The 26,347-nt window shown below is 39.2% G+C and overlaps 1 protein-coding gene across 5 annotated transcripts in view; it reads left to right on the top strand.

Annotated features, from left to right (window-relative positions):
• The first annotated feature begins 732 nt into the window (after positions 1 to 732).
• col7a1l (collagen type VII alpha 1-like) overlaps positions 733 to 26,347 on the top strand; it is an 85,894-nt gene continuing 60,279 nt past the window's right edge. For all 5 annotated transcript variants that reach the window (XM_085386489.1, XM_085386487.1, XM_085386486.1 and 2 more), the window contains exons 1-14: positions 733 to 959; positions 7,856 to 8,049; positions 18,514 to 18,694; positions 19,266 to 19,425; positions 20,695 to 20,788; positions 21,865 to 22,038; positions 22,310 to 22,473; positions 23,361 to 23,490; positions 23,576 to 23,692; positions 23,827 to 23,982; positions 24,276 to 24,392; positions 24,489 to 24,635; positions 24,729 to 24,848; positions 25,070 to 25,228. In XM_085386489.1, coding sequence (XP_085242615.1) covers positions 7,974 to 8,049; positions 18,514 to 18,694; positions 19,266 to 19,425; positions 20,695 to 20,788; positions 21,865 to 22,038; positions 22,310 to 22,473; positions 23,361 to 23,490; positions 23,576 to 23,692; positions 23,827 to 23,982; positions 24,276 to 24,392; positions 24,489 to 24,635; positions 24,729 to 24,848; positions 25,070 to 25,228 — 1,795 coding nt within the window. In that variant the 5' untranslated portion in view covers positions 733 to 959; positions 7,856 to 7,973. The remainder of the gene's footprint in view (positions 960 to 7,855; positions 8,050 to 18,513; positions 18,695 to 19,265; positions 19,426 to 20,694; positions 20,789 to 21,864; positions 22,039 to 22,309; positions 22,474 to 23,360; positions 23,491 to 23,575; positions 23,693 to 23,826; positions 23,983 to 24,275; positions 24,393 to 24,488; positions 24,636 to 24,728; positions 24,849 to 25,069; positions 25,229 to 26,347) is intronic.

Raw genomic sequence — 26,347 nt, 5'->3', positions numbered from 1 at the left:
AGGAGTTGCATGCTCTACAAGCAATAAAGCAATAACCTCGATAGCCTCTGATGATGGGTCTGTGTGTGAGTATACATAGCTTGGAGCAAGAACTCATGGTTCGACAACCTAACCCTAGCTGTTTTCTGTACTTTTATCATGTTGTGTTTTGTTTATTTGATGTTTCATAAGGAATAATAGGATGAATAGAACATTGTGCAAAGTCAGGGTAGATTTTTGTTGACACTTTGGATGGTTTGCAAATCAATATTTTATTCTGGGAAACTGAAATGCTGCCAAATGAAACACACAGTAATAGATGTGAGACACAGCACTTGGTGTCAAATCCTGAATATTATTTTTACTGACATGCAGAAGTCGTTCTGTTGGCATAAAGACAGTTTTTGATTGATTTTCACAGTCCTGACTGAGGGAAGATTCAACTTGCAGTATGATTGTGGGTTATTGCAGAGTTAACCTCAAAGTACTTAACACCGTTTTTCTTTGCCAGTTATTCTGTCACCTTGAGGCCTCCGTGCTACACACAAGCACTGTTAGAAAAGTAACAATGCAACAGGGCCAAAGCTCCACAGAAACCACCACCTCTCTCTCAGTATGCATCTATGCCTTTACCTCCGTGTCTCTCTCTCCCTCTGAGCCAACAGGTTGCTGCAGCGTCACCCCCACCCCTCTTCCCAAACTTTTCTGTGCCTGAGCAAAGCCCAGGAAAGAAATCCTGCTTCATTCATTCACTCTTACACGCCTACCCCCTCTGTCACTCAGATACACACATATAGATACACACACATGCCAATTTAGTCTCTAATAACTGCCTCTACAAGGATACAACAGAAAATCCAGAATTGCTTTTGCCTGACTCGGATGCAGCTTTTTATATGTATTTTTAGGGGGGGGGTTTCCTCTTTTTACCCTCAAAAGAAAATCACCTGGATTTGGAAGATAATAACTTGTGTGTATTGGTAAGTGAAAATGCATGGGCTCATTGAAAAGCCATTAGCTTAACTGCCTTTTAATATGGTGCTTTACAGGGTGCTTTTGAATTCTTAACTGCTCAGATACCCTTGTTGCACCGTAAGTGTCTGGACTTTTTATACTGAGCCATTATTGCTGCTTTTTACAGTAAAGTTTTTCTTTAATAGCTTAACTTGTCTGATATCAGTGCTCATCAGATACATTATTTGCTGTGAATGGACATCCTCCTCTGTTAAAGAACACTCACTTATATGTACAGACATCCCCATGCAGTGCCAAAGTCCTGCATGCTTTGTTGTCTGTTTTTGGATGACTGCTGTGTTTTTCTGCAGATTTTAAACATTCGGGTTGAAAAGGAGCACAAAAGAAGATGTAATGCATTTTACAGTCATGTAAACTCTTGTGTGTCATGAATAATAAGAGCATACCAGGTTGTTTGCAAGAACATTGTCAGGAGATGAAACTATGTCAAATGAATGCTTGTCGATTTCCCTCCATGCGTAGACATGTCTGTGTTGGCTGCGTGCAAATGTAAAGAGATATTAAGACAGTAGCCATACTGCAGCCTTTGAGCTGTGCATGAGAGTCTGCGGTTTTGTGAGTGTGTGTATTAGCTATAGAAATGATGTGTTGCACCAAAGACATCTGTTATCATACAATGTAGTTCTGAGCTGTGTTTCTGTGTGTGCTTCCTTACGCGTATGTGTGTGTGTGTCATTTCACTGTCACCAGTTTCCCACCTACAAGGATAATCCATCCTGTGAAGTGGTGAGGTGGAAAATGCCATTATGTAGAAATAGCTGACATGCAGTTAGACTTGCAGGCATGTGATGTGTGAGTGGATGTGGGTGAGAAATAGAGATAGGGAACACAGAGAGGGTAGAAGGGCCAGGGACAGTAAACTTCATTTGGAAACATTATTTAATCCTCTCGCTGCAGTGATAAACTAAAGGCCTCTGACAGAAAAAAAGCACATTTTTTTTCTTCTTGAAGGTAGCAAGGTGTTTGTAATCCCAGTGTGCATACCCATGCATCCACTGCAACTGTTTTTATAGCTAAGCTGAGCTTTTGATTGGAGAAATACGAGAAATACTTTCATTTGGATCTATGAAAAATGCCAGTCATAACACAGTTTGACAAGCACAAATTAGTATTTTTGCACCAACAAGGTGATTTCCAAATTGCTATTAGTTGAAAACTTGTTGTGTCGTTGCAAGGTGTGCAGTCTCTCCTTAAAAAGTTTGAGAAAACTGGTTAGTGGGGCACAAAAGAACAAGTGGAAGGTCTAAAAATCCACAGGAGATGAAGAGAGTCTGAAATTAATGTCTTTAAGAAAAAGGAAAAAATCCAGCAAAAACGTCACACCTGACTCAGTTGATCCTTCGAATGTTTGCTGGAGCCTCATCAGAAATTTTCTCTGTGGAACAGTGGCTTTAAGAAGGTAAACAGAGAGAAAAGCCACAATAACTTGACTTTAAATCTGTGGCAGCAGATCTTATAGAGTAATCAATCCAAATTTGAAATTCATGATTCAATTTGGTGTCACTATGTTGGGAGGAAGAGAGGTACGACAGTGATTGTCTAGAGCCATCTGTAAAACACGGTGGAGGCTCTGTCATGGTTTGGGTTGCATTATAGCCAGTGGTGCTAGGATCTTTTATTATGAATGCAGAAAAGTGCCATCAGATTTTGATCCACCATGCAGTACCATCTCTATTCAGCTATTCATTTACAGCATGACAAAGATCTCAAACACACTGCCAGTGCAGTAAAAGCATAACTGCACAGAAAAACATCTAATGGGGAGGCCGATCCATGACTGAGTCATGTAAACAGTTTGGGATCATCTTAACAGAGAATGGAGTCAAAGTCAGCCAGCATCCAAAGAGGAGCTTTGAAATATTCCTGAAGAGAGTTCAGGCTGTGTATGTATATGTGCAAATGTTTTAATCCCTGAACCTATTTCCCATTTTCATAGCAAAATATAAAGAAATGAAACATGGCCTAAGACTTTTGCTCTGCACTGTATCCTGTAGTACTGTTATTGAAAGCTGTGATATTGGGCATGAGAAATTATGGTAGTCATTAATCATGTTTTTGGTCCAATACTGGTTTAGGTTGAAATATCTCAACAACTAATTAAATTTGACTTAAAACCTAATGTCTTCAAAAAAATAAGTCTTACTAAATGTTTAAAACTGCACACCTGATCAACACCGGTTAGCATGATCAGTGTGAGGATGTTTATCTCAAATCATTTCAGAGCTGCTAGGGTGGCCCTTACAATATTTGGAGGAGCACATAATACTTTAATTTCATTCTCATAAAATTTGATTGAATGTTTAAGTAGATGTTGGCACATTTCTGAATATATTTCCATATTTTCTTCTAGAAACTTCTGTATACACTGAAAAGAAAAGGCTTACAAAAGAATTTCACCATAGTGAAGCTGTCACAAGACTTTCACATTCTGCTTTTTCACACCTTTTCCAAGTAGAGATGCAAACCTATTTAGGTCCGAAGGTTGATGATGATGATGAATGATGAATACCGGCTGCCATTCTTCACAACACAGTGTGAGTTTGTCCTCCCTTCACTTCAGTAATAAGAAGATACGTGCAGAGACAGATCTCAGATCTGCATTGGTATGTGAAGGGGCAGCCAGCGGGAGAATGTAGTTTTTTGGCTGTGTTATATTACAGTTCAAGCCTGCCAGCTCTCACTTCCATCTGCAGAGGTTGTAAACTATTCAGCCTTCAGCCATTCTGGCTTAGTCAGACCAGATGGTCAAATCACACTGAGGAATTTTCTGGAATTCAGATTGTTTCATATTGATTGGTTTATTTTTTATGTTATCATTATATACATTTATTGGTGAAATATGCTCTCATGGGGTAAGCATTAAAGTTTATGAATTAGCTCGATGGATGGATTGTAAATGTTTAAAGGTAAAAGAAATTTGTTCTGTTTCCATCTCATGTGTAGAAGTTGAGTGAAGGCAGGTCTCTCTTTGATGTTATGCTTATGAACTTGCACATGCCCATGCAATACTCACGGACACGGACGTACGTGCACAATCCACTATAAAGAGTGTATGGATACAAACCTAATGTAACACATAACACAAACAATGTTCTCTGTGTTAGTCCATGCATTTTAAAGCTTTTATCCGGCATAGAATTAAATGCTAGATTTAGTCTCCTTACATTCTGATGCTGGTCTTACATTTAATCCTTTAATAAAGTAGGTTGTCCATATTCTTTTGTCACAAGTTGAGGTGGTATCTGTGTAGACGCTGACCAATTTGACTTTGTTCATGTAAACTTTTTCAGTTATTTGAAACTGCAGTAAGTGTGAGAGTTGGGGATGGATGGGAGATAATGCATGCCCTGAGTTATGTTTTCAGACTGTTTTAATTTGGGCATGTCTGCACATAGTGTCTGGCCTGTTGCTGAAAGAAATACGTTTTTTCTTTCTTTGTTAGCTAACTGAAAAACATAAAGCAATTATTAGTTGAACATCTGATCTGTTTTCCTTGTCCGTCTTGAAAAGCTGAGCTTGTTGGGGAAAGATGAAGAGGTCTGTGGAAGCATCGGGACTCAGAAGAAAGAAATCTTTGCAGTCAAAGGTCTTTTTGAACTTAACCCATGCTCTCAGAGCGGGGCACACAAGCAAGCTGTCTATTGATTAAGTCTGAGAATGACCAAGGGGTGAAAGAAGTTATGTTAGAAGTGAGATATCCTGGCTTAATACAACCTCAGAGATGTCCGTTGTGGACTGCCGTGCTGGAGCTAGAAGTGGTAATAAAAGGCAAGACAAAATCATGTTGGCCGCCCATTAACAGTGGCAAATATTAACAAGCCCTTTAACTCCCCATTTCTCTTCTTTGTCCAAGGTCTTTGTCATTCGAGGCTTTCTGTTCTTACTATATCTATGAGGACATAATGATAAGAATATTTGGGGGTTGTACACTGCAGTAAATGTGTAGATTTTCCTAGTGTATTTATCTTTTAGAGTCTATTTACTCAACAAGCATTAGTGTAACAAAAGATGCGTTATAAGTAGTTTGACAGCTTTAGGCAAAATGCTAGGAAAAAGTAGCTTTTGGATTTTTGATATGTTTATGTTAATCTTATCCAACTATGAGTGTGATGCATGATGCAAAGATGGCAGACATAAAGGAGACGCTATTCTTAATAAAGCTATTATTTGGGGCCGGATATGTTCCTATTTATGTGCCAAATAAACAGAATAATAGCATCCTGTGTCCAATAATGAAATTGGCCCATATGAAACATGTTTTCCGGGGTTGTTCCACTTCTGGCAGAATTATACATGAATCGTGTTGAGATTAGAGAGATGAACCAAGTACAGTAGTTAGTTGTTAATGAATAAACGCATCCATACATTGTTAATTTTATATTAAATCTGAGGGGATATTTACAAAAGGTTGCCTTATTCTCATAACATTGGGAGTACCTGGGAGTTTTTAAATGCATTAGTCATTTATTCTGACCCAAAGCATAATCAATTTCTATGTAATAATAATAATGGATTGCGTTTATATAGCGCTTTTCGGGGCCCTCAAAGCGCTTTACAATTCCACTATTCAGTCACACAATGGTGGAGGCAAGCTACAGTTGTAGCTACAGCTGCCCTGGGGCAGACTGACAGAAGCAAGGCTGCCATATCGCGCCATCGGCCCCTCTGGCCAACACTAGTAGGTGAAGTGTCTTGCCCAAGAACACAACGACCGAGACTGTCCGATCCAGGGCTCGAACCGGCAACCTTCCGGTTACAAGACGAACTGCCAACTCTTTGAGCCAGAGTACTGGCTTTTAGAGTACTCCCCTACTTGCCTTAAACAGCCTATAATACAGACACAGGCACATCCCCCCAGCTAACTGAGACAGAAAGGAGCATTTCTGAAATAACCAGGTGTACACCACTGTGAGAGATAATATTCCTATAAATCAGCTAGCATACGAATGAAAATCAGACTTGCGGTTTTTGCAGTCAAAAAGATAAGAGAAGGATTTTCTCTATTCCAGATCATTACTGGGCCTCTGTTTACTCTCATAGCAAAAACTATTATTCTCCCTCTATCTAGATTCTTGTGAAGAATGCTTGTGTTTTCACTGGTGAGACTCATCCATCTGAATGTGCCTGTTAGAAATACTGGCCATCTCCACCCACTTTGCCTTTCACACACCCAAAACCAAACTCTGGTAATTTTTTTTATCTTAACATTGTAGCTACAGTCCATATTTATTTATCTTTCTTCTCATTATCTGCTGTCACGTGAAAAAAACACGTTTTCACAGGACTGCATAGGCTCTTGTGAAAAACTATGATTCAGTAGCTTGTAGAACCAGCTTTTGTACAAATGTAATTGTTGTCTATACAACGTTGTAAGTCTATCATATTGTGGTGGAGGAATTTTGGTCCACTATTATTTACAATGTTGCTTCAGTTAATCGAGGTTTGTAGGCATTGGTTTATGCACAGCTCTCCTGCCACTGTATTTCAGCCATGTTGAGGTTTGGACTTTTTCAGGGGTATTGCAACACCTTGATTATTTTTGTTTTTCAGCCATTCTGTTATAGATTTCTGCTGTGATTGAGATCACTGTTGTCAATTTTTAGCTGTTGGATTTGACTCTAGAATACTTTGGTATAAAGAGGAGGTCATGGACAAGCCCAAATCATCGCTCCTCCACCACCGTGCTTCACAGTTAATATGAGGTGTTTGTGGTCAACATGGTCCTGTGGATTGTGAACTTTAACATATAACATGCTAACAAAGCCTCTTTGTTTTTTGCTATTTTTCTGAGAATGTTATTTTCCGTTGGCCTTGGGGTAAATGTGCTAAGACTTCCACTCCTGGGAAGTTTGTGGCATTGCAATAATACAGATCTGAGTCCTGCAGAGCAGCAAACTGCCAAAACATCTTATTTCGTAAAGATGCCCACACTTGCTGATGAAATTATTAAGAATATATGCCATAAAAACAGGACTCTAATGTTTGCATTTTAACTGCAAATATGACTTATCCAGCACACTATGTCAAAGCCACTGTAATGGCATGTTAGCTTAAGCCATAAAGCCATCAAACATCTTAAAGAGGTAGTTATGATTAGAAATGTACAGTGCACTCCATTTATGACTTATCCTGTCTCTGTTTTGGCTGTGATCAAATGATTTATCGCTGAGTTGTATCCTCAAGGTTCTTGTAACTTTTATACCTTTGAATAGAGGACTTTTTTTCATCACTAAACAGCATGTCATAAACAGTTTTACACATTTACGCCAACCTGTATGTTGAAATCCCAGGAGGATCTGCTTTGTAAGACAGCTACACTAGATTATCAACACAATAACATTAAATGCTAAGTGCTTTAAATCAACGGGTCCTTATTGGACAGTATAAAAACCCCTTTGATGCTTTAATTTCCTTGGCGTCAGTGGAATTTGTTATAAAAGTGTTTACAGGGAGGCTCCTGCCTGCACCTGGACATATAATAATTATCAAACACATTATGCACTTGTTAAGGACATGGAAGTGTATAAGAAGACATCCGAGTTCATGTATAATATGACATGAAAGTTTCTAACCTGGACCTATTTATTTGATTAGTATGCCAGTCAGTCATTGTTACATGTCTACAAGTCTCTTGAGTACAGCAGAACTACGCTGTTAAACTCTTCTTTGTGTATTACTGTAATTAAAAAAAAAATACTCTTAGCAAACACCAAAAGCTTGGCTTCTGCAGAAGAGTTCCAACTCCCTCACAAATGAAAAAAAAAAAAAGCTGATTATGTTTTTATCTTTGAGGGCCTGTAATTACTTTTTTCTTCTTGTTGTTCTTTTGCATATTTTTCAGATAGGAGAAAAGAAAAGGTGGGATTGATGACTGTGAAGTGCAATTTAGGAACTGCATTTGTGAAGAGAGGAACTGGGGAGGAGGAGAAGGTGACTGAAGGAGGAAGACGAGGAAGAGTATGGGTCACTCTTCTGTGTGCATCTTTCTACTGTCCCTTTATCTGACTCATCAAAGTGTTGCAGCGCACGCTGAAGGTGAGTCGTGATATTTATAAACCTGTACTGCATGCTTACAGAATTAATTTGTGTGAAATTTCCCTTCTCCTATAGCACATCAACTTTCCTCCTTACTTTTTCCACCCCCTCAGTTACTTGATGATTGATTTATTTAACTCAGTGACTCATGTTTGCAGTCATTTTTCTCCATTTAATTTTCTGTCTGTGAAAAAAGAGTTAGGTACGTATTATTCTGAGTCACAGCCACGTGTCCAATTGTTAGCTTGGTGCACAGATCTATAAATTAGACAGGTTGGATGATCAGGCCAAGGAAAGGGCAGGTGCTCAATGAATAGAGTCTGTGCGAGTGCTCCATCATTAAATCTCCACACCTGGATTGGTACATGGGGCAGACACTAGCCCAGCTACAGTTTCTCTCCAGACTCTGTCTAGTCAGGGAATTTAAACATCTGCTGCCCTCATGTACAGTACAGCACTCTGTCAGCTACGCTGTCAAACCCATCCCCCTAGATACAGTACTCCAGCCTCAGGTGCTATTGGATGTCACCAAAAGGTCAACGAGCCAATCAAAAGTTAGATTTCCTCCACTTGGATTGTGATTGGCAGAAGGTGATTGGTAAAGTTGTTGGGCAGAATTATGGAAGGTTATAAATAGCCCAAGAATACATTAAAAGCTGTGCTTCCTATGCAGGTCCTCCTACTGTTGATTAATTATAGTTTTAATTGTTAACCCAACATTGTTCTTAAGGTCCTGTGTTTCATAAAACACAGGAAATAGGTTTGTATAATTGTCATTAAATAATCTCATCTCATACAAGCAACAAATAAGCAATAATGTATGGAAGCTGCTTATTGTGAGAAACAATCAGATAACTTTAACCCAACTTTTCAGCATCATTAGTGCTTTGTAGCCTCTTTTAACTCAGTGATTTAGATCCCACAAACTTACTGAGAGAAGCAGTTTCAGCCACTTTTGCCAGCTGTCTTTTCTGCAGCAGTAAGCAGCTGTTCTCATTAAATAAGCTATGACAAACTCACTGTGCATACCTGCAGAGGTGGGACCAAGTCATTGTCTTGCAAGTCTCAAGTAAGTCTCAAGTCTTTATCCTCAAGTCTCAAGTCAAGTCTCAAGTAATGTCAGGCAAGTCAGAGTCGAGTCTCAAGTCACTGGTGTAAAAGTCCGAGTCAAGTCACAAGTCTGAAATTTTGAATTTCAAGTCCTTTCGAGTCTTTAAAAAAAAAAAACGAAAAAATAATGTTGCAGTTATGCTAAATGTAAATATTAGACCATGTAATTTTAAAATCTGTGTTTTTCTCAACACATGACAAAATAGTGAACTTAGAAAATATACACAAATTGTGAAATTGCACCTCTTTAAAATGCAGCTCAATTAAACCTAGCTCCAAGAATAATTTTCACCGACAGTTCTGAGATACGCTGCATGTTATTCTTGGATGCGGTTGTAGGACCAGCTTTAAAATCGCATGACAAAAATATCATACACATTAAAAAAAACTGTATCACCAACGTAGCCTGGACAACATTTGCTAGTTAGATGAAGTCAGCTATCTCATCTTAGCATATTTATTTCAATTCAATTCAATTCAATCTTTTTTTTTTTTTTTATAAATTTTATTTTCAGTCACAGCAGCATGTTAACAACAAAACATTGAACATACAGTAGTTTGCTGTTCAGTATTTACAATACCCCAAAAGATAACAGAAATAGAGAAGGAAAAAACAAACAAACAAACCAAAGAAACCCCTACAAAACAACAAAAAACAAACAAACAACAACAAACAAATAGAAAAATAAAATGTATAAGGGACATTCAGCGTACAGTTAGCTATGATAGCGATATAGAGATATGGTATCTGGTCATGATAAGGTGGTCATTTTAAATGTTTCCATGTACATCAAGAATGGCTGCCATGCCCTAAGAAATTTGGTGGTTGAACCTGCCAGTGTATATCTCATCTTTTCTAAATGTAAAAACCTCATGAGCTCCGCAAGGCACTGTTCATGTGTGGGAGGAGCTTCCTGCTTCCATCTTAAAAGTATAAGGCGCCTTGCGATAAGTGAAGCAAAGGCAATAGAATTCGAATAGCATTTTGGCAAAGTGATGTCTTGAGGTATCACCCCAAAGATAGCCGTTAGAGCAGAAGGCTCATATTTAACGTTATACATCTCTGACAGAGTGTTAAATATAGACACCCAATAGGTATGAAGATTGGGGCATGTCCAAAAGGTATGAAGGAGCGAACCTGTTTCTGCTTTACATCTGTTACACAGAGGGTCAGCTCCTGGATAGAACTTGGCTAACTTTTCCTTGGAGATATGTAATCGGTGTAGGACCTTAAATTGAAGGAGCCCATGCCTGGCACATATCGAAGAAGAGTGTACCCTCTGGAGAAAAGATTGCCAGAGCTCATCTGTTATAGTCATCCCAAGGTCTTTCTCCCACTGTGCTTTAAGGATGAAGAGAGAAGGAGATTGAAGATCTAATAGTATAGCATAGATTTCTTTAATCGCCCCTCTCTTATGAACGTTTATATTAATAATTTTATCCAAAGAAGTTTCCTCAGGTAGTTCCGGAAATGAAGGAAATCGACTCTTTACAAAGTGACGAATTTGTAAATAGCGGAAAAAATGTTGCCGAGGAACATTAAACTGCTTCAGGAGCTGCGTGAATGAGGCAAAAATCCCATCTACAAAAAGGTCTTTGATATTTCTAAGGCCATTACACCCCCATATTTTAAAGGCAGAGTCCATCATGGAGGGTGGGAACATATGGTTTGAGCAGATAGGTGCTTTAACCCTCCTGCCATCCTTTAAAAAACTCACACCCATCACCCTAGGGACCATTCTCAGCCACGCCATAAAAAGACCATATATCCATATTTTATTCCACTTTAAATTAGCCAACCTTGTAAAACTACTTCTCCCTGAAATATTCATGTAAAGTTTTAATTATATTTTCGTTGTTTTAACCCTTCAAATCCCAGTGTTATTACATGAGCGCCCTGTGTTATAAGCCCCAAAAACCAAAAAACGAAACTAAATATTTCCACAAAAAACCAGTTGAAGTAATATGTGATTGTCATTATAAGTAGGCCTTTAGATGGACCAAAGATTGGCACCAACATACATTTTGACCTGCCATTATTTTTTTTGCATTTTTTTTGCAATTTAAAAATTAAAACTTCAAGGCCCTGAGTCTTCATTGACATCCAAGAAAAGAAGAAAAAATAAAATCATATGATGATAATTTGGGGTTGAAAAATAGCGTTTATAATGGAAGTCAATGGGCAGAAAATGGTCCCCAGGGTGATGGGTGTGGGGATTTCTGCTGCTCAGCCATTTTAGGCTGATTTAAGGAATTCACACTGGAATATTAACATTGACAGGTAAAAACTATCCTGTGGCAAGTTTGGTTATATTCCACTGAACACAGTGGAAATGGCAGCCATTTAACACATAGCAGTGGCACAAAAAGGTCCCAAGAAGGCAGGAAGGTTAATTGACATTAAGTGTAACCCCAACCTTTTCCTACATTGCACCCAGATTCTGAGCGAGTCATACAACAAAGGGTTACGTTTATAGGTGTATAGTTCTAATGGGAGAGCTGAACTCAACAAAGCTGATAGGCAAATTTTGCCACAATTGGATGACTCAATTTGGAGCCAAGCTGGAGTCTCTGTAGTAACATTACTCATCCAGTACAGCATATTACGAATATTTGCTGCCCAATAATAAGACTGAAAGTTTGGCAAGGCTAATCCACCCATTGGCCTAGTCCTCTGCATGAAATCTTTACGAATTCGTGGACTTTTGCCATTCCAAATAAATGCAGAGATATGCTTATTCAGTGTTATAAAATACTTATTGGGTAAGTAGCATGGGATACATTGAAATAAGTAAAGGAACTTGGGAAGTATGTTCATTTTGATAGAATTGACGCGGCCAATTAATGACAGTGGTAAATTGTTCCACCTCTGAAGATCTGTCTCAGTATTTTTAAGCAGCGGGACAAAGTTTCTTTCATAAAGATCTTTGTATGAGTGGGTAACCTTAACCCCCAGATAGGTCACATACCCTGATTTAACGCTAAATTGAAAACCTGAAAATGAAATCTTTCTGGCTATAGAGTTGACACAGAGAAGTTCACTTTTATGCAGATTTAACTTGTAACCTGAAATATTACCAAAACATTCAAAAATGGCAAGAGCACGGGGAAGAGAGCATAAAGGCTCTGACATATACAGCAGGAGGTCGTCAGCATATAAGGATATTTTGTGCTCCTGGTCACCTCTGAAGATGCCCTTAATGCAACTGTCAGCTCGCAGTTTAATCGCCAGTGGTTCAATTGATAATGCAAAAAGAAGAGGGGATAAGGGACAACCTTGTCTCGTACCACGGAGAAGTGGGAAATAAGAAGAGAATAACGAATTTGTTCTAACACGTGCCATAGGTGAGGAGTAAAGTAACTGAATCCATGAAATGAAATTAGGGCCAAATCCAAATTTATGCAGAGTATAAAACAGATAATCCCACTCCACCCGGTCAAATGCCTTCTCAGCATCGAGTAATAAGGCAATTTCAGGGGTTGTAGTTGACTTGGTGTGTAATATGTTCAAAAACCTGCGCAGGTTGAAAAAACCATGCCTACCCTTCACGAAACCTGTCTGATCTGGAGAAATTAACAATGGTAGATGTTGCTCTAGCCTGAGAGCAAGTGTTTTTGACAGTATTTTTAAATCTACATTTAAGAGTGATATAGGACGATATGATGAACACTCTAATGGATCTTTATAATTCAATTCAATCTTAATTGGCAGACTTCATGTCCATAAAAACAAGACAAAAAAAAAAAAAAAAAAAAACACACACACACAACACTCCCCCCCCCCCAACACAAGGTATACACCATTAAATATATATATGTATATAAATAAGTATCTAAAACATTTGTAAAAACATAAAACCATAATATACATAAAACACAATTACTTAAAATAAATCAATAAATACACAAACACTTTAACCAGTGCTTTCTGAGACTGGATGAGTAACGGGAACCACTCACTGTCGGATCTGTGAGTGCTAAAATTATACTGTTACTCGAACCATCCAGTCGTTCTCTAAAATTGAACATTAGCTTCCTTAAAAGTGCTTTAAAAGTCCAAACACCCACAGCTACAAACATCTGGCTGGCACTACCACTTCTAGGTATCCTGCAAAGGATTCTCATCGCATCATTATATGCAACATGCAGCTGCTGCATGCTACATTGTTTGTAGGATGACCACAAGGGGGCAGTATATAGCGGTGTGCAATACGCTTTAAACAAAGCCACTTTAACTGGAAGTGAACAAAAGCTGAATTTGCGTGCAATAGTATTTGCCTGCACATAGAGCTTACACCGTTGTCTGTATATGTCATCATCATCATTCATTTGCTCAGTAATAAAGTGACCGAGGTATTTCACCTTTTTATGAACTTCAAGAGTTTTTTGTGCCAGTTTAAACAAAGGGAAATTTAGCTGTTTATCCTGCTTGGTTCTACATATCAAAACAGCACTTTTAGCAGCATTGTACTCAATGTCATATTGCACACCATATTCAGTACAGACATTAAGAAGATCCTGTAACCCAGCACTGCTTGGACTAAAAACAACCAGGTCATCTGCATACATAAGATGATTTATCAGTGCTTTACCTAATATACACCCAGTGTTACAGGCTCTCAGTTGTATGGACAAATCATCAACATACAAATTAAATAAAATTGGAGACAAAATCCCACCCCGTCTAACACCATTGCTGACACCAAAGGGGGCAGAAATACTGCTTCCCCATTTAACCTGCATGTTCTGATGAGCGTACCAGTAAGAGAGAATCCTCACGATGTACTGAGGAACTCCCCATCTCTTCATTTTATCAAAAAGTTTTCTGTGGTTCACTCGATCAAAACCCTTAGAGGCATCAATGAAAGACATGAGGACAGATGAATTTTTAGCCCTGTACAAACTGACTATTTCCTTGAGTGCATATATGCACATGTCAGTGCCGTGCTTTGAAGCCAAACTGATTATCCAGAGAAGAGATGAACACACTAACTCTGTCAAACAAGATTCTTTCTAACACCTTAGATAAAATACTGGCTAGTGCAATTGGCCTGTAATTATCCAAGCAGCTCACTTTTGCAGCTTTGTCCTTCATAACTGGTACCAGTAAAATACACAGCATTGAGTCTGGTAATATGCCATGAATCATAAACCCAGTGAAACAGAGTGCTAAAAGAGGAGCTAGCCTTACACTAGCATGTTTTAAATGTTCTGCAGTGATGTGATCCAAACCAGAGGATTTATTATCAGACAACCTATGAATGGCTTCATATACTTCATGTGTCCTTACACTTATTGTGTCATTACTCATGTCAAGATTGTCCTCATATGGTTCACTTTTTATACAGTTAAACAACGCACTGTAATGCTGTCTCCATAATGCTGCAATGTTATCTGCCCCAGAAACACCTTCAACAGTTGATGGTAGAGATGGTTTACAGTTATTAAGAGCTTTCACCTCTTTCCAAAAATCTGCCGTATTATTACACAGCATTTTCCTGGCCAAAGAATCTGCTCTTAGCATTTGCTCATTTTTAGTTATAAAGCGAACAGCGTACTTATATCTGGCATTCGCACATTTTTTCTGTTCAAATTCTGGGCCTTGTTTAGGTCTTCCAGCCATGGCCCAACATTTATAAGCTATGCGAGCTTCATCATGGTACATGGATACATGTTCTTTCCAGCCAGGTCTGATGTTAGGTTTCTTATGCTTATATTGTTTATCAAGCAGTGTGCCACTTTTATACAGAGCAGTCACTATATCATCATACATGGAGCAGGGTAAATGTTTATGCACAGCATTCTTACAGTTGACATCTTTGCACAAAATAGCTTCTTTATTTATATGCATATTAATAATCATACGGTTCTTGGAGTGAGTGCATACACTCATGAAGTTTAGTAACTTCCGGTCACTGCAACAAGTCCAGGTACAGTTTACCGACGGATGGGTGCAGGACCTTGAAATGCACCGTGTAGAACGAAAGACCATCGTACGTATCATAAGTTTACCAATCTCACAAATCGTCGTCATAAATACACATTCCTTAACCGTTTATTAATATAACCTTTGAGCTCAACGGTAATTAATTAGTAGTGGAAATAATTTCTGGTTCATCACAGAAATGTAGCAGTGACAATAATATTGTATGCTGTAATCGTACTGGGCAATTAGTGATACAAAAAACCTGTTTTATCCTGTGAATAAACGTATATGTTTTTGTCAATGTACCATAATAACATAAGCGAAACGCAATATTGTGTCAGGACAATTCACTATTTATGCACAATAAATAAAGGAGCATAGCGCCACAATTTCTGTTCAGCGCCAGACTTGCTTGTAACCTATATCACCAATTATGTTATGAAAATGACGTATTAACTACTAAAAAACACTGACCTTCGTGTAAATGCTTGGAGCAGACTAACCTGTGAGCTGGAGGGTTCTGGGACGTTATATTTGATCTTTGAATGGCTGCAATCCAGGCCACCCGTCGCGTCTTTGTTACTTCGGAAACATGGCTCGAACAATTTCTCTTCAACGACGTAATCCGATAACAACCGATCTCTTTACCCGTCGGCTTCCCGTGGCTGTCATGCGACCGGCTATTGCAGTTAATAATACAACAGCTTCTTGACATTTTTGTGTTTCTTTTTATCGCTGTATAACTGATTTTAATTGAAAGCCTGCGTGCGCTAGTACCGCTTGCCACGAGTTCCCAGAATCCTTTGCGGTTCTACCCGTGAATGACGTCACATTTTCAATCTCTATATAATATGCATGTTAAATTTTATATTTGGGGTAAAATATCAAGTCTTTTCAAGTAAACCGGTTCAAGTCCAATTCAAGTCCCAAGTCATTGGTGTAAAAGTCCAAGTCAAGTCACAAGTCTTAGAACATTTTTTCAAGTCAAGTCTAAAGTCATAAAATTAATGACTCGAGTCTGACTCGAGTCCAAGTCATGTGACTCGAGTCCACACCTCTGCATACCTGCCCAACACCAAACAGCATGCACTAAAAAATTAGCAACTGGCTCATTGGGAAAATGTAATATAAAAAAATCCCATTTTAATCTCAGTAGTTGGTGGAGACCAAGACAAAAATACTGCCGTGCTGCCACAATGACTGATAGCCCTAGAAAGCAAAGGGCCCTTAGGCTTATAATAGGCTTTATTGAGCAACTACTTCCTGTTCTCACCTATGTTCTTAACGATTATTTTGTAGCACAATACATGTTATTGTTAATTGCATTTTTATTGATGTGTGCTCTCTGATGGGTTACATCTTATGATCTCATGTCTTAATCTTGTCAGAGGCAATTGGAGTAATGCATCAATATTTCTGAGGCTTTTTCTTTCTTGGCAGAATTTTCTGCAGCATATGCTCAAGCCACTGGGCTACATCTAATGTGGAAATCAGTGGTGGTCCAACACCAAGGTGTATGCAACCTTTGAGATATCAACATAGATAACCTTCAAGAAAACCATTCCTAATCTCTCAGCATGTTTTGTGTCCTTATCCTGGGCATGTCGATCTCACCTGCAAGCCTAGACAGACGAACTTCTGGATAATTGATCTTGTTTTCCATCCCAGTCTGTGTCTGTCTGACAGACACCAACCTCCAGCTGCTTCTTCGCTCAGTCTTCACAACATTTTATGTGCGTTTACTAAAATCCTTCAAGTGTGAAATGCATCCAGTAAATGGAAAAGCCACATGTTTATTATAGGGTAGGTAGTTGCTTTTATGAGGCACAACTCGGACCGGAAAGTATGAACATTGTTTTATCTCTTCAAAGTGCATCAATGAGTATAAGTCCTCGCTAATAGATCTGCTGTTGCTGAATATATGATACTACAGCTTCCAAAGATAATAGCGCTTGAGAGGCCTCCAAAATGCTATTCCCGGTGATATTTTGTTTCCTTGGTGTATGGCCAGAAATGTATAGGTGTGTGAGGAGGAACATAATGTTAGGCCGCTATGGGCTGAAGACATATGTCACCCCCAGTGAATCCTGGGATTGCAGCCAAAGGAAGAAGGGTGAGATAATAGAGGAGAGAAAGCTTGATTATGAAATAGAAGACAGCAGAGAATCGCTTATCACTTACAGAACAATCAGTTGCACCTATCTCCTATTCACTAGCCTAATCAATGCTGTTGTCACTTTGGTTTATTGCATATGCAATACCAGAATATTGACTTACAAGGTGTTTGCAGACACAGCAGTTTGTGCATGTGAATATGTGTCGGTGCACTTGCGTATTCAGTGCACCAGTTCACTCAAAAAAGCATCTAAATCCCATCAAACCCAGCAGATTCTTATTTTAAATGCGTTTGTTTGCTTGGGCAAGGGTACTGACCCTGATTTTGGGTGTGTTTACCTTATTATTCTAAGCGTTTCTCATCGCTGTACTAAAGTTTTATTGCTGGAGTGCTCAGAATATTGATAGTCTCTTTGGCTCACTTGTGTCTCATTAAAAATTCACAAGGATTTGTGTGAGGCTCTGGCTGCATGACAGAAGCAAATGAAAGGAATCCCCTCAGCAAGGTGGAACAAGACTGCTATCTGGTGGTCAGTGTAGGAATTAAAGATGTCTGAAGCAGCAGGAGGCTAAATTAGTGTTTTTGAGGTTTCAGAGGGAAACCCTTAAAGATAAATGTAATGGAGAATTACATTTTGATAAAATGTCTTATTCAAGTCTTGAAACCAGCAAAAAAAGAAAAAAAAAACCCAAATTCAGTAGCTGAAAATGATAGATTGCATTTTTAACTAAAGGATAAAATATTCAAATATGGCTTGGGCAATTTATAATACTAAAAGTTATTAAAGTAGCACTGATAGTGATAGATAATAGATTAAAACATTTAGTTAATGAGCTCAAATGAGGGCAATATTAGTTAAGTAAATTTAAAAAAAGTGAGTTCTGTTTAAAACCTCACTTGGTTTTCTCAGTCGGTTTTCAGAGAACCGATATTACCCTGGTAACCAAACGATATGTGTCAGTAAACCACGGTGTAAAGTGCCATTTAAGTGGTTGATAACAGTTTCTACCAATCTGTAGGCAGCATAGCTTTCAGGAACTGTTGGGTATTTATGTAGAATTAGAATTTGGAGAACTCACAATCCACGAGCCATAAAAATACAAAAAAGGATATAGAGAGTATAGAGATATATAGAAGTTTCACCTTTTTTGAAGTTACTGACGAGGTAATGGAATAATAGCTACGTATTAGTATTAGTGCATTTCTTTTTAATTCTTGAATCTTCTTAAAATATATCTTATTGTGTCTTTCTATGCTTCATGTATATGCTACCATTTTACACATATTAATTAATCTTTTCTTCTTTCCTCAGCATGCAGGACAGTGGTTCAGGCCGACATAGTGTTTCTGGTGGATGAGTCCTGGAGCGTGGGTCATAAAGACTTTTCCAGAATCAAAGACTTCATCTCAGCCATCATCTCCTCCTTTCAGGACAATGTGGTCGGAGCTGATGGGGTCCGTTTTGGAGTCACTGTCTTTGGGGATGTTCCAAGGTAGAAGTCAGTCCTGAGCTTGGCACATCGCATGAACCTTTGTGGCAGCTTGGCATAAATTATATTCAGCTGTCTTTTCTACATGATCACTTTCTATGACCACTGACAGGAGACGTAAATAACACTGATCATCTCTACATTATGGCTCCAGTATCTAGTGGGATATACTAGGGAACACATGAACCTTTTGTCCTTGAAAGTTGATGTGTTTGATTTGTTACAAGAAGGAGAAATGGGCAAGGATAAGGATTTGAGCAAGTTTGTCAAGAAACAGATGTTGGTGGCTAGACAACTGGGTTGTCTGCAGCTCTTCTGGGCTATTTTTAGTCTGTAGTGGTTGGTATCTATCAAAGGTGGTCTGGGGAAGGAACACCAGTGAACCAGCAACAGGATCATTGATGCACTAGGGGAGCAAAGGCTAGCCTGTGTTGTCTGATCCAACAGATGAGCTACTATAGCTGAAGGAGTTATTGCTGGTTCTGATGGAAAGGTGACAGAATACACAGTTCTGTGGTCTAATGTGGAAAAATGTTTCTATCTGATCCAGTTTTGTGCTTCTATGTCCATGCAGGATGCGGATTGCTTTGACAGACTACAATTCCCTTGAGGAGGTACTCAGAGCCATCAAAGACCTTCCCTATGAAGGTGGATCCAGGAGGACTGGCATGGCACTCCAGTTTCTGGTCGACTCTGTTTTCAGCCCCGTCATCAGGCGGGATTCTGTCCCGAAGGTACGCTGCTTTACACAGCGAGGTGGATTGTTATACACTGAAAAAGAGAAATTTAAATCTTGGTAATTTTTGACAACATGTTGTTTCACAGGCTTTGGGGAAATTATTGATTTGAGATTACTACCCATGCTGCAAAAACATGCATGTACTGTCTGTTTCGGCCCTGTGTGAAAGGAAATGACTAGTCAGGAATCTATATTTCCACTCCACAGGACATGTGGAAAAAACAAATAAACAGGTTTACCATTCTCACACAGCTGTGAATCTGATTAAACCATCGTGTTATATGCTGAGAATACAAATTGATAATATTTGAAAGGTGCAACAGGGAACAGGATTTATTTTGCTTTCTCTGGTGCTTTGGAGGAAAAATAAAAGATAAAGAAAATACATTTTCCACCACAGATTTTCATCGATTATCAGATGGAGATAAGGCGTGACTGCTAAACATCCAACAGATGGTCATCCACAGTGACTCAACTTGGTTTATGCCAATGACCTTAAAAAAACAAGTGTTAAATTGGGCTTGGTGCATTTCTTGGATCCTAACAAAAATGCCACATTCACCAACTTGTCTCAGAAGTTCCTTGTCAAATATCCAGATACACTTTCTTTCCCACAACTCTCCTTTTCTATCAGACACATTTCCCTGACAGTCTAATACTGTAGTGTAGTCACAGTATAACACAGCTGGTTAGCATTCTAATCATTTCTCTATCTCTTCCCATATCCAGCACACTGGATATGGGAAGGTGGAGAATTGAGGATTAGGCTGATATATTGAATTGTACAGCATGCAAAGCAGCAACTACATTCTCCTGTGGATGCTCTCCACCTCCCTTCCTCACTGACTGAGGGGTGAACTTTGAGTGAACTGAGAGAATTTTCCTTAATGGGGAAATTATTAGACTCGGCTGCAAGCCAGCATCCTTGAATTCCACTTTGAGTTTGGGTCTGATTTATTTAATTATGTTTTCAATTATGTGCTAAACTGCATCAAAAGGCTTTGGAGGCTTTCATGAGAATGGTACTGTTTGCATGGATGCTCTTTTAACACAAACAAATGTTGTTTGGAGGCTTGATTTAAGCCTCCAGTGATGCCAACAATAGTTGAAAACAGAGGTTGAAAGAGAGCAGCTGAAAATGACCCGTATGTGTTTAAATATAATACATTTTACTAGCTTTATATTATGCATTCATTTATCAAGAATTAGCAGATCTTCACATTATTGTCTTTTCTTTACATATGCCATTTTCTGTCCTGTGCAGATTGCTGTTTTGATCACAAATGGACAGTCGGACGACCAGGTCAGTGCTGCAGTCAGAGCAGTAGCAGACAATGGAATTACTGTCTTTGCAGTAGGTGAGTGTGGAAGTTGCTATTGTGAATTCTTTCAACATCCCCACTGCAGCAGCCCTTCAGATTTTATCCAAGCTCTGCCCGCTTATCTGCAGTGTTTGCAGTTAGAAATTCATGTCCTGTGCATTTGAATTCATTGGATTCAGTGTGGGTATTTGTGTGTAGGAGTCTTATTTCTGAGTACCTGAGCGCGCTCATGCTTCTGTATGTATACACACCAAGTTTACTTGCACATACAGTACCTTGCCCTTTTCCCCCTACTCACAGGCATAAGCACACAAGCCCACAACTTACTCCTCACAGCCTGCAGCGATGCAATAATTACTGCTCATTAGCCAATGGTGTGCTAATCGCAGTCATTTTTCATTAGGCAATTCTGTGCCTTCCCAACCCACCCACCCCCACCACTGACACCGAAACCTGCTCCTCTCGTTCATCACCACCGCGTGGCAGCTCGACATGAATCTTGACCGCTAATGCAAAGCCAATATTACCTGTAGAGCTAGAGCAGCCTGGAAAGCATAAATTAAATTATGTCAGCGCCTCCCTGCTCTATGCAGCCTTAGACCTCGTAAGAAATCAACATGCACATTCATGTTGTTTATGTGCAAATTTCATACTGTAGACAACTTATTCAGAGTTGCAAAATGCAAAAATCTCCCAGTGGTTTTCTTTTGTGCATTAGGAAAACTTAAATACTTCACGCCTTGGCATTTAGGGCCCACTTGCACAAACTGAGATTCGTTCCAGAAATTGAACGACTGTGGTTATTTATATGTAAAATATATGTGTATATGGGCACATATTGGAGCTTTTCATATTGAATCTGTCAAAATGCAACACCTCCCCCTGGTGGAGATCAGAAAAAATACAAACAAAACCATTTAATATCCACACAGTGTGCATTAATCGAGTAAACTTCCACATAATCAAAAATTTGTTAATAATACCTTTAAAAAAATCTTGTCATATGTGCACATTTTTTTTGTTTATCATCTTGAATTGGTTATGAAACATTTTTATGCACCTTGGCATAAAATACTTTATTTCATTATCTTCTTATTTATACTGAAAACCAGGCCTCACGGGGGTTGATGAGGCAGAGCTTAGGAGGGTTGTGTCGGAGCCACATGCCGAGCATCTATTGCCGGTCACTGATTTCTCTACCATGGACACCATCCTCCCCAAACTGTCCCGCAGAGTGTGCCTCACTGCCTCTGAACCCCCACGTCCTGTGAAAACTTTCCAGCCTAGTAAGTTCTTCGTAATATGCTGAAAAAGCTGCCTACTCACTGACAGCTGTTTGCATTTTCATATTGACGAATTGTATTGCACTCTCGCACTTGAAAGGTATAATAAAAATGAATAATAACGTTCTTTTATTTCACTGTACTCTGCACTTTCTTTGCTAACATAATCTATCTTGTTGACATATTTTACATCAACTTGCATATTTTCTGCTCCATGTTCCACTTCTCATCCCGTCTGTCTCATCACTCTTTCTACACTTACTTTTAATCGTAGGCGAGGAACGTGTGGTGGGTCCCAGAGACCTTCAGGTTAGCGAACTGGCCCACAGTTCTCTTAGACTGACGTGGAGCCAGGCCACGGGTGATGTCACCGGATATCGTCTCCTGGTCACTCCACTGAGCTCGGAGGGACAACTCCTTCCTGTGCAGCAGAGGCAGGTGAGGAATTGTCCATAGATAAGGTCACTGTTGCATTATTGTTGAGCTAGAGCATGCAATATGTCATCATACTGACTTTCATAGACAGTAAAGCATTTAATTCATGAATTAGTTGGACATGTAGCTTGCCATCACCAGTGTGTGAATGTGTGTGTGGATGGGTGGATGACTGGATATGTAAAGCGCTTTGGGGTCCTTAGGGACTAGTAAAGCGCTATATAAATACAGGCCATTTACCATTTACCATTTATCTCAGTTTTTTTTTTACTGCTGATTAATCACCTCACTCTCCATGGAATTCCTCTTTAAAACACATCGATTACATGAACTTCTCATATTAAAAGTTAAAACAGCTGACAACAGCAGCTCACCCCTGTGATCAGTCTAAGTAGTGGACTCATTTCAGTGAGATTTATCTCTCCTGCAGTCATTGTGTAGCACTCCAAACTCGGTGAAACATTTACAAAAGCAATCAACATGAGCAGTCGTCTCAATGATATCAGTGCTTCTTTGTTTCTGCCTAGATTCTGCATTATGTTATAAAACGCAACATAAAACCTAATTTAATTATCGTGGACAAAAGTCTAAACAAACTGTAAAGATGTCAGTGGTTTTTAGAGTTAGATATATAAATGAAATTGAAGCAATAAAGGCAAAACAGCAGGATATTTATGTAAGCGTACTTCCCAAAAATGTCTCTCTGTTCCATTGCAGAGCCTCCAGGTATGTTTATCTTCGGCTCTGACTTGAACATTCTTCCTCTTAATCAATCGTCTTCTTCTAAACATCATTCTGTCTTCCACTTTATGTCTCAGGGAAACACAACATACACACTCAAACATACACACACTCAGATCCTTTTGTTCTGCTGTCTGTGTATGTAACAGATGGATCTGAAGGCAGATGTGAGCACAGCCATGGTGACAGAGCTGAGTCCCAAAACCGACTATTCCCTCACCGTCTATGCCATGTACCCAGGCCTCATAGGAGACTCTGCGACAATCAAAGTAAAGACAAGTGAGTGTCTGCTCATGCACCTAGTGTCTCTATTTTTAATTGTATGCTGTCATCTTTCCCTGAGCAACAGGTGTCTGTCTTTCAGCGCCTTTGCCCGAAGTTTCAAACTTCCGTGTTATTGAGGAGGGCCTGTTCTCCCTGCGCCTCGGCTGGACACCCCCCCAGGGGAAGCTAAATGGATTCAAGATCTTCATCCCGAGATGTATGCTGACATAAGTGCATGCTAGATGTTAACTTTGTTTCCAGAGGGGTTTGTTGAAAGAAAGCTGTAATGGGTTCTAATAAAGAGGTTTTTTTTAAAGTATTATTTCTTGTGCATTTATGATTGTTCTCCAGCCAACAGACCAGGATTCATTTATGAGCAGCTGCTTCCCAGAGACATTTCCTCTCATGTGATTGACAGTCTGGAGGAGGATAAGAAGTACACTGTCAGTATTTATGCTGTGTACCCTGAAGGACCAAGTAAACCGGTTTCAGTAGTGGGGAAGACATGTAAGTTTATTAGCTTGGCTCAAAACCCCATCATTATGTTCATTTACATAAACAGGAAAGCCAGAGAGCACGCTCCGGCACACTGGAAGCAGTTTATTAACTGCTTTAAATGTCTCTTCAAACAACACCTAAGAGCAAATATTAAAGTGCAGTACCACAATATTTCCACAGCAGGGTGGTATTGTTTTAGTAAAAAATATTAGCAAGCAGACTCTATTCTCTACTCTGTCATGTCATTGTGTATAATTTACCTAAATTTACCTTTGCATGTATGTGTGGGATGTGCTTAATAGTGAAGTTGGTGCCAGTTCATCAGTTTCTGGTCCAAAATGCCACCACAGACACCGTTCAAGCAAGGTGGGCATCAGTTAAAGGTGCTACAGGATACCGTTTGACATGGGCATCTACAGGTATCGTGGTTAAGTACCTTTCTTGCGAAACAGCTAAAATGCGAAATATTTAATTTAATACATCTCTTTGCTTAAATGTCACTTTATATCTTGTAGAAGGCCACATAGAAAACATAAACCTCGGGGACAATTTTAACTTCTACATGATACAGGGCCTCCACACAGGCTCTGAGTACACCATCACCATCAACCCCATCTTTGGAGACATTGAGGGGCCTATCACCACTGCGAAAATCAAGACATGTAATTAAAAATTTTCAAAATAAAATTGCACCAAAGCAGTAGATAAGATGCATAACAGTCCTCTTTGTCTTTCACTATCTCTCTTTCTGTCAGTGGAAAGTAGTTCAGTACAGACTCTGAAAGTATCTGCTGTGAGCACAAGTACTGCAGTCGTCTCATGGAACAGTGTCCCGGGGGCTACAGGATACAGACTGGCATGGAGACCCACCCCAGGTGATTTATTCAGTCACTATTGTCTGCCGCTGTTTACCCTTGTTTTTTGCAGATATTCTCAACTCGGTTATTTTCTCAATGGACACTTTAACCATAGCAACATGACAGTAGCTTGCGATGAAATACAGGGAAAGAAGGAGGATATTTGCCTCTGATACGAAGTGAAAGTTTGAAGTCACTGAGGAATAACAGACTAACTGTAATGTTAATATTATTTCTAGAGTTTGTTGGTCGGGATCGTCCCAGACAATTGGCTCTGAACACCAGCACTACACAGTACCAGCTGAAAAATGTAGCCCATGATACGGAGTATGTCCTGACGCTTTACGTGCTGTTTGGCGCTGCGGTTGGACCTGGCATCGCTGCCACCTTCAGAACTTGTAAGTAACCTTGTTCACCAGACATCATATTCAAATGTAGGAATAAGCCATTTTTTAAATCTTTTTCAATAGACTTTTTTCCCCCAGAAAACTTTTGGGTGTAGCTTTAGTGTTTATTAGAAGGAAGTAAAGATGTAATAAATATTATTTTTAAAAATTGTGTTCCACACTTACCGGAGCAGCTTCCCAGGATGCTTACTGGCTGTTATCAATGAAATCTGACCTCTAGTTGTCTTGTTCCTCTGTGCGGTGTCATCTCAGTCATTCAGTAAGTATAATGGCGAGAGAAAGAGATCTGGTTTTGTTTGATTGGCATGTGGCCATGGTAACAGGAGTATATCTATGTTCTTATGATGCTATGTTTCCTCAGTTCAATATTGCTTTACCATTCTATTGCAGACACACACATACAAAAACACTGGGTAACACTCTATAGAACTTTTTGACGCGTACCCACAATAGCCCATAAGTCATAAGTCACATTAGGTGCTTAGTTAGCTGGAAAATATGCATTTTTCCAGCTTCCCATTATGTGCCTTTTAGAGCTCAGGAACATAGGACCCTTGGGGCACAGGAATGACTCCATTTCAACCACAGTTCCTACTTCTGTCACTTCTCTTAAAGTCTAAAAGGGTTTTTTTCATGACTGAAACTAGAAAGCTAAATAGTTTTTCAAACTTCTCTGTATTACTGAAAGTACTCAGATATGCCAGCTTGCACAGTCTATAAGCAGTAGAGCTGTGGAGCTGTCCCCATTATTGGTTCTCTGTTTTGTCTGTTGTGGGTGCATGCACACAGGTGACGTAATAATGATATCACATCATTCCACTGATATCCAGGAGCACTTATATCAAGCTTTCACTATCAAGCTAACAATGCCTGGGACGAAAAATATTAAAAACTAAACATTAAACCTTATAAAGATGAATGCAAACAAACCTTGAAACCTTGATAAGAAATTTTGATATGTAAATGGTTCATGAGGAGAGAATTGAATTCAGTGGTGCAATGCACAACGAATTTTGGGGGCAACACTACATGCTAAACAGACTTTTTTGTTTGTATTAACCATGACCACACACATCGTCACTGACCTCTGTTACATGTGTAACCACACCC

The sequence above is a fragment of the Rhamphochromis longiceps genome, linkage group LG17 (assembly GCF_057381845.1).
Source record: "Rhamphochromis longiceps isolate RC_006_pf linkage group LG17, R_longiceps_female_GT1.1, whole genome shotgun sequence".
NCBI lineage: Eukaryota > Metazoa > Chordata > Actinopteri > Cichliformes > Cichlidae > Rhamphochromis > Rhamphochromis longiceps.
This window is presented reverse-complemented; position numbering and strand designations above follow the sequence as displayed.